Source organism: Lotus japonicus, chromosome 2 (assembly GCF_012489685.1).
Source record: "Lotus japonicus ecotype B-129 chromosome 2, LjGifu_v1.2".
Taxonomy (NCBI): domain Eukaryota; kingdom Viridiplantae; phylum Streptophyta; class Magnoliopsida; order Fabales; family Fabaceae; genus Lotus; species Lotus japonicus.
Window position 1 is genome coordinate 17,484,145 of NC_080042.1, and position 13,238 is coordinate 17,497,382.

The 13,238-nt window shown below is 44.6% G+C and overlaps 2 protein-coding genes across 2 annotated transcripts; one reads left to right on the forward strand and one right to left on the reverse strand.

Moving 5' to 3' along the window:
• The first annotated feature begins 659 nt into the window (after positions 1-659).
• LOC130736149 (uncharacterized) lies at positions 660-1,937 on the forward strand. The gene has a single exon (XM_057587995.1). It carries the CDS (start codon positions 660-662, stop codon positions 1,935-1,937), a length of 1,278 nt encoding a protein of 425 aa, XP_057443978.1.
• Positions 1,938-8,795: 6,858 nt separating this feature from the next.
• Positions 8,796-10,655, reverse strand: LOC130736150 (uncharacterized). The gene has a single exon (XM_057587996.1). The coding sequence runs from the start codon at positions 10,653-10,655 to the stop codon at positions 8,796-8,798; it is 1,860 nt and encodes a 619-aa protein (XP_057443979.1).
• Positions 10,656-13,238: the final 2,583 nt, after the last annotated feature.

Sequence of the window (13,238 nt, forward strand, 5' to 3'; positions counted from 1 at the left end):
CATTCTAAGAAGGAAGAAATCACCTTAACGGGTGGACTGGATTAGCTTGAGGGATTTATCAAGTGAACCAGGATAAAATCATTGTGTGCTTTCCTCAACTCTTATCTTAGCACTTTTATCTTCGGTGTTTGAAGAGATTTGTTAAATCTCTAGTGGGAAAAGATTTAGATTGAAAACGCTATTCAAACCCTTGCCCTTTCTATCGGTTTTCATACCTTCATTCTACTCTCGGATCACGTGGATTGATTGCACAGTGACAGGAAGCTCCGATTTCTGGTGAATTCCTGGTTTTACGACGAGTTTCTAGCATTTCAGCGTCTTTTAGGCAGTTATAGAAGGAGACACGTCGTCGACAACGTCGCGACTCTCAGGAACGGAGGCGCGTATCGCCTCCGTGTCGCGCTCAAGTGCAGGAACGCATAGTTCGAGCACATCGTCTGGAGGCTCAGCAGGAGCAATTGGCTTTGTCACCACCTGCTTCTCCACCTCCACCACCTCCTCCGCCACCTTCTCCAACTCTGTCGCTTCCAACTCCGCCTCTGCCAACTCCGCCATCACCTCTCTCACAACAAGGATCTCCGGCACAGTCACCAGCCCCGTCGGAGAACTTGACTCCTTCGCCACAACAGATAGTTACTCAAAGAGACTAGCAGCGTATGATGCAGAACGTCGATAACATCAGTCAACGAAATGAGTATCTCCAAGAACAACTCGAGCTCTTTCGCCACGAGCAGCAAGATGAAGGCGTGCACGAGGCCGAAGTGGTTGCTGAGTTTGAACCTTTCTCGGCAGAGGTGCAAGAAGTCGCCTTTCCAGATAACATGAAGAACCTAGTGTTGGAATCCTACAGCGGCAGAATCGATTCGAAGGATCACCTTCTATACTTCAACACAAAAATTGTGATCAGTCCAGCGTCAGATGCGGTCAAGTGCAGGATGTTTCCTTCTACCTTCAAGAGTATGGCGATGGCGTGGTGTACAACCTTTCCTCGCGGATCAATCACGAACTTCCGTGACTTCTCATCAAAATTCTTGATCCAATTCTCGGCGAGAAAAGTCAGGCTAGTAATGATTGACAATCTATACAATTTGCGTCAGTTTGAAGGAGAAACACTGAAACAGTACATGGCTCGCTACAACGCCACGTCTGTAAAGATCGAGGACTCCGAGCCGTGCACCTATGCCTTGGAATTCAAGAATGGACTGTTGCCTGGCTCGCTGAACAGTAAGCTGAGTGGGAAGCCAGCCAGGTCTATGGTGGAGATACGAGCTCGAGCAAACACGTACATTCTTGACGAGGAAGATGACGCGTTCAAGCGGAGGCATGCAAAGAAGGAAGGTGACGGTGCTCTGGAGAAACAAGCAGGAAAGGAAAGGCGTAGCGAAGAAAAAGGCATAGGAAGCAAGCACAGGGAGAAGAAGGGGAAGTCACTGGCGAAGTTTGTTAAGGAACAGCTGTACCTGCGGTGGGAGGCTTTAGATCATCGCCGGCCGTGGCAGCCACATGGATCTCACCGGTGGGAGGAGGACATGGAGCTCAACACACATTTGACAGATATTCTACGAGAGGTGAAGGCCACACACATGGTTGGAGAATCCGACCAGAGGGAACCCCCACCACGCAGCGGGATCGACAAAACCAAGTGGTGTGAGGACCACCGGTCGGTGGGCCATGACACAGATGATTTCTTCACCCTACAGAGGGAGATAGAAAAGCTGATCAAATTGGGGCGGCTGAAGCAGTATGATCGAGGAGGCCGCCAACAGGGAGATCGACAGCAAGGAAACCGCGACAGGGAGACCGCCAGCAAGGAGATCGCCAACAAGGGAACCGTCAGCCGGCAGCGAAGAAAGATCAAAACGAAACGTTGGCGACCGGAAGGGGAGGAGCTGAAGAAACCTTCAACAAGGAAATGGAGCCGGTGGTCGGCACCATAAACCCAATTGCAGGGGGTTCGGAGGCGGCGGCGACACTCAGGCGGCGAGAAAGCGACACATGAGAGCGGTAAGTTCTGTCAAGGAAATTCCTTTTGGCTTCCAACACTCAGACATAGTGGTGTCAACGAGAGATTTCGAGGGCATCAAGACGCATAAGGACGATCTTATTGTCGTCATGGTGAGGATCAACAGCTTCAATGTCAGACGAGTGCTTCTAGACCAAGGCAGCTCAGCGGACATCATCTATGGCGACGCGTTCGACAAGTTGGGGCTGACGGATCAAGACTGGACTCCCTACACAGGAACCTTGGTAGGCTTCTCAGGTGAACAGGTTTCGTAAGGGGTTATCTGGACCTTGATACGATCTTTGCCGTTGATGAGAATGCGAAGGTGCAGCGAGTAAGGTACTTGGTTTTACAAGTAGTGGCCTCCTATAATGTGATCATTGGCCGAAACAAATTTAACCGCCTGTGTGCGCTAATTTCCACGGCTCACCTGGCGGTCAAATACCCACTTAATAGCGGAAAAGTTGGGAGGATCACGGTCGACCAAAGGCGAGCTAGATAATGCTACAATAATTGTCTAAGCATGTACGGGGAGAATGGTGCTGCTGCTAGGCATACGTGTTATGAAGGCAAGGTTCGCCGCCCATAACAGGATCTCCCCAGCTCGAGGAGGACGGGAAAAGATGGTCAGTTTACTGACTCCAAGGCCGAGTGCCACTGGGCGGATATCATTGCCCATTTTGAAGAGCAAAAATTCAGCAGGGGAGTTCTGGCGATTGGATCCAGGCTTACTGCTTAGCAGGAATTGCATTTGGAAAGATTGTTGGACGATAATTTAGACCTTTTCGAGTGGAGCGAGAGCGACCCAACTAAGTGGAGAATACCTAAGGTCAAGCTACCAGCGCCGCAAGGACCCCTTCTAAAGGACAAAGAAACGGGGAAGGCGGTGCAACAGGAAGTGGCAAAGGCCGCTGCTAAGGCCATAAAGGCGAGAGGAATATTCAAGGCTCCAAAGGCGGGTTGGCGACAGAAGGGTGAGTTCAAGAGGTCAATAACAAGCGAGGTGGAGGATGGGCGAAGGTCAGTAACACATCTAGGCGAGGTGAAGGATTCTTCAAGAGCGATGAGTGGAAGGCGAGCACTTCGGGGACAAAGGACGTGGAGCTAAGAGAGTTGTTGTAGCCGGGGGCATGGGAAGGCGACGTTGGGATGCGGCGAGCAAGAAGACTTTGAAAAACAGTAAGGACGAAAAATAAAGACTCACTCTTTTTCTCCATCTCGAGAGTTTTTTAATGAGGCGTCCATAAAAAATGTAAAAATACAAAGTTTGTATTTGCAAAACATATATATGACAGGGTATTCTCAAAAATATTTCTACGATTGACTTCACCAATCGAGAAAAATTGAATAACGGCGGTTGCACGGTGGGAAAAATTCCCTGAAGGTGGCAATTCCATTTACGACCTTTGGAGTCCGAGAATCGCTCCGGAAAAGCCTGCACAGTCACCGTTATCCATTGGCGATGTGTGGGATAAGCTTCTTATCCAAAAAGCCTCCCCGGAATAAGGGTTAGCATTTCTAACTAGGCAAAGCCTTGGGGACCCCAAATGGCCATTGGGCCCTGATCACCAAAGCCGCGGCGGGCAAAGCCCTTGACCAAACACGCTTGGCGAGGAAACACCTTGTTTCTTTAAGAAGAAAGGTGTGATTTTAGCCTTGGTTGATATATACTGAGCAAAAAAACCTAGTTAAACCCTCACACAATTCAATATCATTAAACGTAATTCAGGAATTAAGAGGAAAAGCGTACAAAATAGCGCATGAATAACTTAACAAGCTGGATTGGCAATAAAAATAACGCATGTTCCCTTACAGAGAAGGCCCTAAGAGGGCAGCCGAACATGGATCAAATTACAAAAGAGGGTAAGTAATATTACAATTAAATGTTAGCATTATTATTAACATTTTCTTGGTCCCTAGCACTTAGGAAGTCGATATCGCCAACCCCCAGAGGATCTTCGAAACCAACCAAGCCGGTGGGGGTGATTGCCTTGAACATCCTGATGACCCGGGTTTATATGATGTTTTTATGTTTTTTCCTTGTAGGTTTTGAGTCTTTTTCTTGTGTCTCATGTAGTGTTTCATGCATTCTCATGCATTTTTATCTTTTCTTGAGTCTTTGTTTTGTTTTGGTAATTTTGTAGTTTTATAGGGAGTTTTCTTGCATTTTAAGTTAAGTTTAGGACTTGCATGATTTTCTTTTGTTTTATGAAGGACCTCTTGTGCTAATGAGCTCTTGGAGCTTCTAGAATCTTCCTTGACTTGTTGGTTAGGTTTGGAGAGCAGAAACTGAAGGAGAAAGAAGGCCAAGAAGCATGGAATTGATGGAGAACTTAAAGAGGATTGAAAAGAGGAGTTTCAGAAGCCAAAAAGTCCTTTTCAGGCGAGCTTAAGCGCCTAGGCGCTGGGAATGGGCGCCTAGGCGCCAATTAGGTCCAGAGGCATGTTTTTCAACATGCAATTGGCGCTCAGGCGCTCTGAATTGGCGCCTGAGCGCCCAGAACAGCCCAGCCTCGTTTATTTTTGCCTATAAATAGGATTTTAGTCATTTTCTTTTGTAATCTTTTGATACTTTGTAAAATTCAGAGGTAGAGGATCATCTAGGAGAGTGAGAGAGGACTTCCAAGCTTGTGTTCAAGGTTCTTAGCCAAGCATGGCTCTTGCCATGCTTGGCTAATCTCTCTTCTTTTACTTTGGTTTTCTTGTAAGACTTTTCCTTTTAAGTTAAATCTTAAGTTCTTTCCCACATGTTCTTCTTCTTTCCTTGAATCCCATATCCATGCTTTATGTTTCAAGTTAGAACATGTGCTAGCTTTATGCTTTTCTATAATAGAACGGAAGTTTGTTATAGATTAGGGACTTGTTGTGGGATTACCCCTTCTTTGCTTGCTACTAGGAATAGAGGAAGGGTTGGGGTTTGTTGGCCTGAATTTACATGATCTAAAACCTCATATAAATGACTAAGTACACAAGGAATTGGGCTTAGCTTTTATTATGGGAGAATTGCTTATGTGAGGAATCAATAAGTGAGTAACTAGGCTATATCATCAAGGGGAGATCCATGAGAACATGTGCTTAGAATGATGTACTTGAATTGATTAGTTGAGCAAGAACCCAAAGTAAATCACTCTTTCTTCTCATTCTCTGTTTCATTTCTGAATTTGTATTTTCTTTTTCCTTATTACTACTTCGACATATGTTTGCCTCAATATAACAAACCTTCGGACTCAAAGCTTGAACCGAATCTATTCACTCACAATCCCTGTGGTTCGATATTTAAAACCGGGTGGATTCGTACACTTGCGTAGGTCAAGGTCACCAAAGAGATGACAGACTTGAGCTTTGGCCAGAAAGAATACGTACTCGCGCAGCATAGCAACTGCCAAAGCGGCTGCGCTCCTCAGCCTTTCCTCAAGAACCGCGGTGTTGACCTTTGCTTGAGCTTCCATTATCACCAAGTCAGTTTTTTCCTAGCTCCTCACGGTGGCGAGAGCTTCATTCTTCCTCGCTAATTCGCCGCGAAAGATTTCAAGCTCCAAGTTCCGGGCAGCGATGTTCTATTCCTTTACAGCCAGAGCTTCATCCTTGGCGGCGATTTCCTACAGCGTCTCTTGTTTCAGCTCCTCCAGCACCCTCTCAAGTTTAAGAATTTGATTGTCCCTGAACTCCAAGCTGAATTTGGCCCGGTTAGTCTCTTCGTGGGATGTCTTCTGGGTCACTAGTTGGGCCTCGAACACCTCGCACTTCTCGTTGTACGTAGAGTTGGCAGACCGAAGACGACCCACATCCTGCCGCAAGTTTTCAGCGTCTTTGGCGGCAGAGTGGTAGCGGCGGAAGGCGTGCCTGAAGATGCTCTCGGCGTGCAAAAAGCTCGCCATGGCTTCCTCAGCCATACGATCCAAACCTTTATGCAGCATTTCCTCCTCTTGCCTCTCAGAATTAATGTGCGAAAGAAGAAAGGCGATCGAGCTCTCAGGATATCCCAAGGTGAGGGGCGGCCGATGGAAGAAATTTTCTCTAAGGTGAAATCTTGCCGAGGGACACAATAAGGGAGGTCATTGAAATGTCAGTCAGGTCCTGACGGTTGCGGTTGACTTGCATGAGTTTTTTTGGCTTTGGTTGTCAAGCTAGGAGCTGCTCGGTCGGGTCGAGGTCCTTGGCGGGATATCAACCTCGCCATGCAAGGATTTGGTCCCTGACACTGGCCGGGCCACCGCCCCCGCCCATTGTGTATCTTTGACGTCAACCTCGGACGTTGATACAGGGCGGAGGTCAGGTCCTCCGCCCGGGGCAGTGGGGGCTCTTGGCAGAACTTTCTTTTTGAGGGGCGAATGGCGGGTGTCGGTCTCAGGTTCTTGGCGGAAGAGTCTCTTTTTGGTGCCCTCCATGTTGAACAGGGGAGGGAACTGAGCAATTTTCTTCTTCGTCAATGCCTTCAGGATAATCATCAGACACTCTGATCTTAAAGTATCTTCGAGCGAAGTGGGTTTTGGCGTTAGATCAAAAGGGATTAAAACATTTGCAGCCGGCCCTGGCCTTCAGTGATACCCAGCCGTGTGACTGCAGAGACTTGGCGTCCATATCCTAGAGGTAGTAAAAATGGGTTGTTGACGGTTCACGATGAACAGCGTCGCAAAGGATTTCAAAACACCGTATAAATGCCCAGGCATTGGGGTGCAATTGGCAGGGGGATGCGTTGATATCCCGCAGTACCGAACAAACGAAGGGACAAAAGGGGAGTTTTATTCCCAGATCGGTGAACAAGTACTCATACACGTAGAAAAATTGGAAGTTGTGTACGTCGCTGGCCGTACGACGGTACCAAGAGCGCTCGACTGCTTTACAACCCCTGTAAGCAAGGATGTTGTCCAGGGGTCTTTCGTGGCAAAAACCTCCGACTTCCGAAGAAAGGTCCGAGATTGAGTCGCGAGTCTCATAATCAGAAGGCTGATTGATGGCCTCTAGCAAGGGCGCGGACTGAACAGGATGGGGAAGGGACTGGAAAGTCCTAAGGCGAAAGGCCGTAACTTTCGACTGGTCAAGAGGGGTCCCGCCGGGAGGGGAGGCCTGATTGACACTATGGATGCCTGGTCGCGACATGGGGGAACAGGTGGAGCGGACTTGCGAGAAGAGTTCCTGGTTCAGTGTTTGGGTCGCATAGTGGAGGAGTTGTCAAAAGGGTGAAGAATGAGGTGCTGAAAGCGGCGGCTTGCAGAGGGATCTCTAGGGGGCGGTCAGGAGAAAGAAGAGTGAAAGTTTCGAAAGAGCCTAGTGATGGAGAATGGGAGTTCTTATAGGCAAGGGACTGATGGTGGCACAAGTCGCGTGTAGGATTTGAGCGGCCGCTTTATTGTGTGTAGAAGATGGGGAGTTGCGCTCCATAATGATAGAAGGGAATGATTGCCTTGAAAAAACAAACGACGTAACCTTGGGAGGCGTTGTAAGCGTGGGGTAGGTTCAAATTCTACCCTCTATGACGAGAGGTGACGTTTCAAAAGTGGTAGTTGAGGTTTCAAAGATATGCTGAGTTTTCCACTTCGCTGACGTGTCGACGCAGTAGGCGACTGAAATTCTGGTTCTCTCACAGGACAATTGTCCTACACGATGCTGGGACAACAGGTTCGACAATTGACTAACAGTAACAGCAATAAACAAAAACACAAGTAAACAAGACACAAGAATTGGTAACCCAGTTCAGTGAAAAACTTCAGGAATTACAGACACTCATGAACACAACAGTTCATAGTTCACTTCCTAATCTACCCAGTGTATTTCTACTTAGAACCTCAACCTAAGTATGAGAGCCCCTCTCACTATCTCTCAATCACTGCCATAGTGATTGGTAACAAACAATCAACAATTAGAGTTTGCAGATGCAATCAACACAGATCATAACCTTGCTTTATAGAATCAGTGAGCAAGATATGATCACAATCAACAAAGAACAAAGAACAATGACAATCCTAAAACACTCGATCTCTCTATTAGCTTCTGTGGTCTTCAAGCTTTAGGTCTTTGTTCTTTTATAGTCTTCAGCAGCGGTGGCTTGGGCAATAGGGTTTGCTTTGCTGAAGTAATAGATAGTAGCAACAAATCAAAACTGAATCTCCAAGATATTGTTGCAAAATTCAAACGTGAAGATAGAAACTCAATCTTTTATCAAAGATTGTTTCAACAAATAACAACCAACAAATCAAACCCTTCCTGTACAGCTACTTGTTCCTCAAGTAACTATAAAAATATATCTTCATAAAATCTACAAGGGCCCACAATTAACGTTCCAAGCATAGGACTGATGTCCTAGCAACACAATGGCAGATGTCATGACATCAGCTTCGACATCCGGTTGTTTTTGACAAAATGCGAGACAACAAAGTAACAACAATCTCCCCCTTTTTCAAATTTTGTCTAAAACAATTTACTAAACAGAGAGAGTAAACAAAGAGAACCAAAGCTCCCCCTTAGTAGCAGACTCCCACTCAAATGATGCATCAACCAGCACACTCCATAAAGCACAGTTGGAACAAAGAACATGATAGCAGAAATGTACTAACTATCAACCAGTGCTAAACAACACACCAGAAGCAATGTGAACAAAAGCTAAGCACCAAACAAAACAACCAGTCAATTACTTACCTCTGTCTTGAACTTGTCTTCAAATTATTACAGACCAAAGCCATCAACACAACAAAACACATAGTTTGCACAGCTACACAGATGTACTCCCCCTTTTTAGCATAGATTTGGCAAAGGGTACACAAACTACAACCAAAAGAAAAACAAGAACCACAAACTAATCATCAGAACTGGAGTCGCCTTCCGTGTCTTCTATATGCTCTTCAGATTCTCCCTCTTCTTCAATGCTGGCATCCTGAGGAGCAGCAGCAGCACCACTTGGCTCACCCTCTTGACCTTCTTCCTCTTGAAGCTTGAGAAGTAAAGCATCAACCTTTAGCTTCCTTGCAATGCTGATCCTAATAGTCTCCTGTAGAGCCTTAGAAACATCCATTAATTCAGCAATAATAACCTTAGTGCTATATTCACTCACAGGAGCAGGGGCAGAAGTCTTGCTAAATGGCACAGCAATGTCTATGACATGTGGCTCCATAAACAGTCGTTGATCCAGGGTAATAGGAACACCCTTTGGAAAAGGAACCTCATCAGCCCTGATGATCCAACGATGCTGTTGAAGAATAATCTTTGTAAGAAGAGATGGAAATGATATGGGCAGCTTCACAGCACAAGTGTCAGCATGCTTCAAGGTCTGTTCAAACACAAAGGACCCAAAATCAAAAGCAGTAGAAGTGTCAATCTTGTAGATCCATCTGACAAGAGCAGTAGAAACTCCAGAAGTATGTTGGGTAGGAACCCAGTTCACAGCTCCAATCCTGTTAAGGATGGCATACTTCACACTCAGTGTTCCTGTAGACAACAACTTCTTGATGGGCCACTTCTTGACTTGGCCAGCAGTAATCTCCTTGGCAATCACATCCAAGGACAACTCCTCATCAACAAACTCAACAGCACTTCTGCCAAGTGCTTCGTTGATCACAGCAGGGGAGAATTCAACACATTTTGCCCTGACAAACACCTTTCTAAACTCAATACTTTCAGGAAGTCCCACTTTCACAGACAAATTCACCAGAAATTCTCTCACCAGTTTTTCATAACACCTTCCCACCTTGAGAATGGTCTTCATCAGTCCAGTCTTTTCAATAAGTGCAACCACTTCCTTGCACTCAAGTACATCAGAGCCAACTTCCCTTTCCTTGGCAACTCTGCGTTGGCACACATACTTCCACTTCTGAACATTACCTTCAGCATGAAAAGACACATTGTCAATAGGAACAGCAGGGACATTCTGAGGAATGCGTTTTCCTGCATACTTCTTCTTCTCAGAAGGCAAGATGTCCTCGGCATCCCCCTCAACATCTGACAAAGATTCCTCAGCAGCAAGTGGAACCTTCTTCTTCTTGACACTCTTGGATTTAACTTCCTGTTGCTTACCTTTGCCCTTCACATCTTTTTGCTTAGACTTGGAAGTTGTTGGAGTGGACTTGGTCTTCTTCTTTGGAGCAGGAGATTCTTCCACATCAGGAACCCTTCTTTTTCTCTTGATCCTTGCAGTAACACTATCAGGCAGAGAAGCAGTTAACAGAACATTATCAAAGTCATCATCAGAGATGTTCTGAATAGAGGCAGCAGCCTGGCTTGATTCCTTGGACTGAGAATCATCAATGGTCACATGCACTGGTTCATCCTCTTTCGAAGGAGAAGAAGAGCCATCAGAATGAGTGGGTACACCTGAATCTTCACGAGCAGTGGATTCCTTCCCAGAAATTTCTTGAGTTGAAACATCTGCAGGTACAGAAGCCCTAACATCGGGCACAACATCTTGATTAGAACCAATGGGAGAGTTTTCAGCAGAAAGTTCTTCTTCATCTGTGACATCTTCAATAACAGGAGCATTTGAGGTAGTATTGTCACGAGCTTGAGAATGATACACCTTTCTTGATGGAATCTTGGTCGTCTTCTTCTCAAACTTCTTCTTAGAACCTAATGAACCACTCTTGAGGCCCATGCATTTCACACCAAGTGGAGTTCTTTCAACCTTGGCCTTGACAGAGTCGTGCTTCCCTGATGCTTCAGACATGATGATTAAAGTGAACAACACTTTGAACACAGAAAATTGATGAGAAATTGAAAATGACGAAAGTTAAAACTTGCAAAACTAAGAAGTACAATCGGTTGCATAGAGACAATTTGCCCGTTGAAGGAGGTTATATAGAAGCTGAGCAAAGAAGTAGCCTTCTCTCTGCTGACATCACGTTAACACCTTTAGGAACGTTAATTGCTATGCTCCTTCAAAGAGGCAAATCCCAAGATTTCCTCTTAATTTATCAAAAGTGCTTGCATTAGGGGGCTTAGTTAATATATCAGCCAATTGCTTCTCAGTTGTAACATGCTCCAAAGTGACAATTTTATACTCCGCTAATTCCCTGATAAAATGATGTCTTATGTCAATGTGCTTAGTCCTGCTGTGCTGTTGGTCAATCTGCAAGTGTACAGAAACCTCCGGGTTTTAAAATATCGAACCACAGGGATTGTGAGTGAGAATTGTGGATTTAAGCCTAAAGTTTGCAACTTCTTAAAACAGTAAAATTCTGAAATTGGTTTTGAATATTTGTGACAAAGGTTTTGCAAAAGAGCAATGTTGAAAATGTTGAAATTAACAATTGATGGAAAATTTCCTTGGGTTGTTGATCATCTAATCCACTTTAGTCCACCTATCCTATGCATGTGACATCCTGATTTCTCTCTTGTTGCTTTAGCCCATGTACTTACTAGTTGATACCTCACAAAAGTAATTCTCTCAAATTGAAAGTTCAGCCCAATTCCTTGTGTACTTAATCATTCATAAGAGGTTTTTAAGCATACATATTCAGGCCAACAAAATCCTACCCTCACTCTATTCCTAGAAGCAAGCATAGAAGGACCTATTCCAATTCATGTCCCTAAATCATAACAAACTTCCATTTGATTATAATCTAGCCTATAGCAAGGGTGCACCAAAGCTAAACATGCATAATGGAATTGAAATACAAGGTAAATCAATAACTCATGCATAGAGATAGGATTTAACAAACTAAAATTTCATAGAATCTCTTAACACAAAGCAAAAAAGGGAACTAGCCACTCATGGCTAGTGAATTCATACAGAAAATGTAATAAGAACCTGAGAGAAATACAAGTTGGAAGCCTTCCTACAGCCCCAAGGTTCTCCTCAGCTCTCAAACTTGATCTAAAATGTGTAAAATGACTAAGTATTCTGAAGAAATTGGCCTAAGCCTTATTTATAGACATAAAATACAAGTCTGGGCGCTCAGACGCCAATTCAGAGCGCCTGAGCGCCAATTCCAGGGCAAAAACATGCCTCTGGAAGGCAATTGGCGCCTAGGCGCCAATTCCCAGCGCATGGGCGCCAATTCCAGGACCCTGAATAAACATAACTAGCGCCTAGGCGCCAATTCCCAGCGCCTAGGCGCTCAAGCTCGCTGGAAAAGACTTTTTGGCTTCTTGTAACCCCTCTTCAAGCCTCTTTAAGTCCTCCTTCAATTCCATGCTCCTTGGCCTTCTTTTTCCTTCAGTTTCTGGTCTCAAAACCTAACCAACAAGTCAAGGAAAATATCCAGAAGCTCAAAGAGCTCATTAGCAAAGAGGTCCCTCATATAACATAAGAAAATCATGCAAGTCCTAAACTTTACTTAAAATGCAAGAAAAGTCCCTATAAAACTACAAAATTAACAAAACAAAGTAAAGACTCAAAGAAAGATAAAAATGCATGAGAATGCATGAAACACTACATGAGACTCAACAAAAAGACTCAAAACAAACAAAGAAATGACCCTAAAAACACTACTAAAATAGGGTCATCATGTGCTGAATAGGATTTTTGGAAATATTGATTGCACTGAGATTGTCACAATACAATGTCATGACATCTTGTTCAACATCATACTCCTTGAGCATTTGCTTCATCCACATGAGTTGTGTGCAACTACTTCCAGCAGCAATATACTCTGCTTCTGCGGTTGATAAAGATACACAGTTCTGCTTCTTACTAAACCATGAGATTAGATTATTTCCTAAAAAGAAACAACCTCCTTATGTGCTCTTTCTGTCATCTGCACTACCTGCCCAATCTGCATCACAATATCCAACTAAGGAAGAGTTTGTATCATGAGTATAGAGAATACCATAATCACTTGTAGCATTGATGTACTTGATGATTCTCTTTACTTGCAGTAGATGACTTGCTTTAGGAGCAGCTTGGTATCTGGCACACACACCAACAGCAAAAGTAATGTCAGGTCTACTAGCAGTAAGATACAACAAGCTTCCTATCATGCCTCTATAGAGACTTTGATCAACATCTTCTCCCTGCTCATCCTTGGTTAATTTAACATGAGTTGCAGCTGGAGTTCTTTTGTGACCTGACTTCTCTAAACCAAACTTCTTGACCAAGCCCTTGGCATATTTGCTCAGTGAGATAAACATGGAATCCTCCATTTGCTTCACTTGTAGACCTAGGAAATAACTCAACTCACCAACTAAGCTCATTTCAAACTCAGACTTCATTTGTTGAACGAATTGCTCCACCATCGTGTTTGACATCCCTCCAAAAACTATATCATCCACATAGATTTGTGCTATCATGAGCTTTCCTTTGTCATTC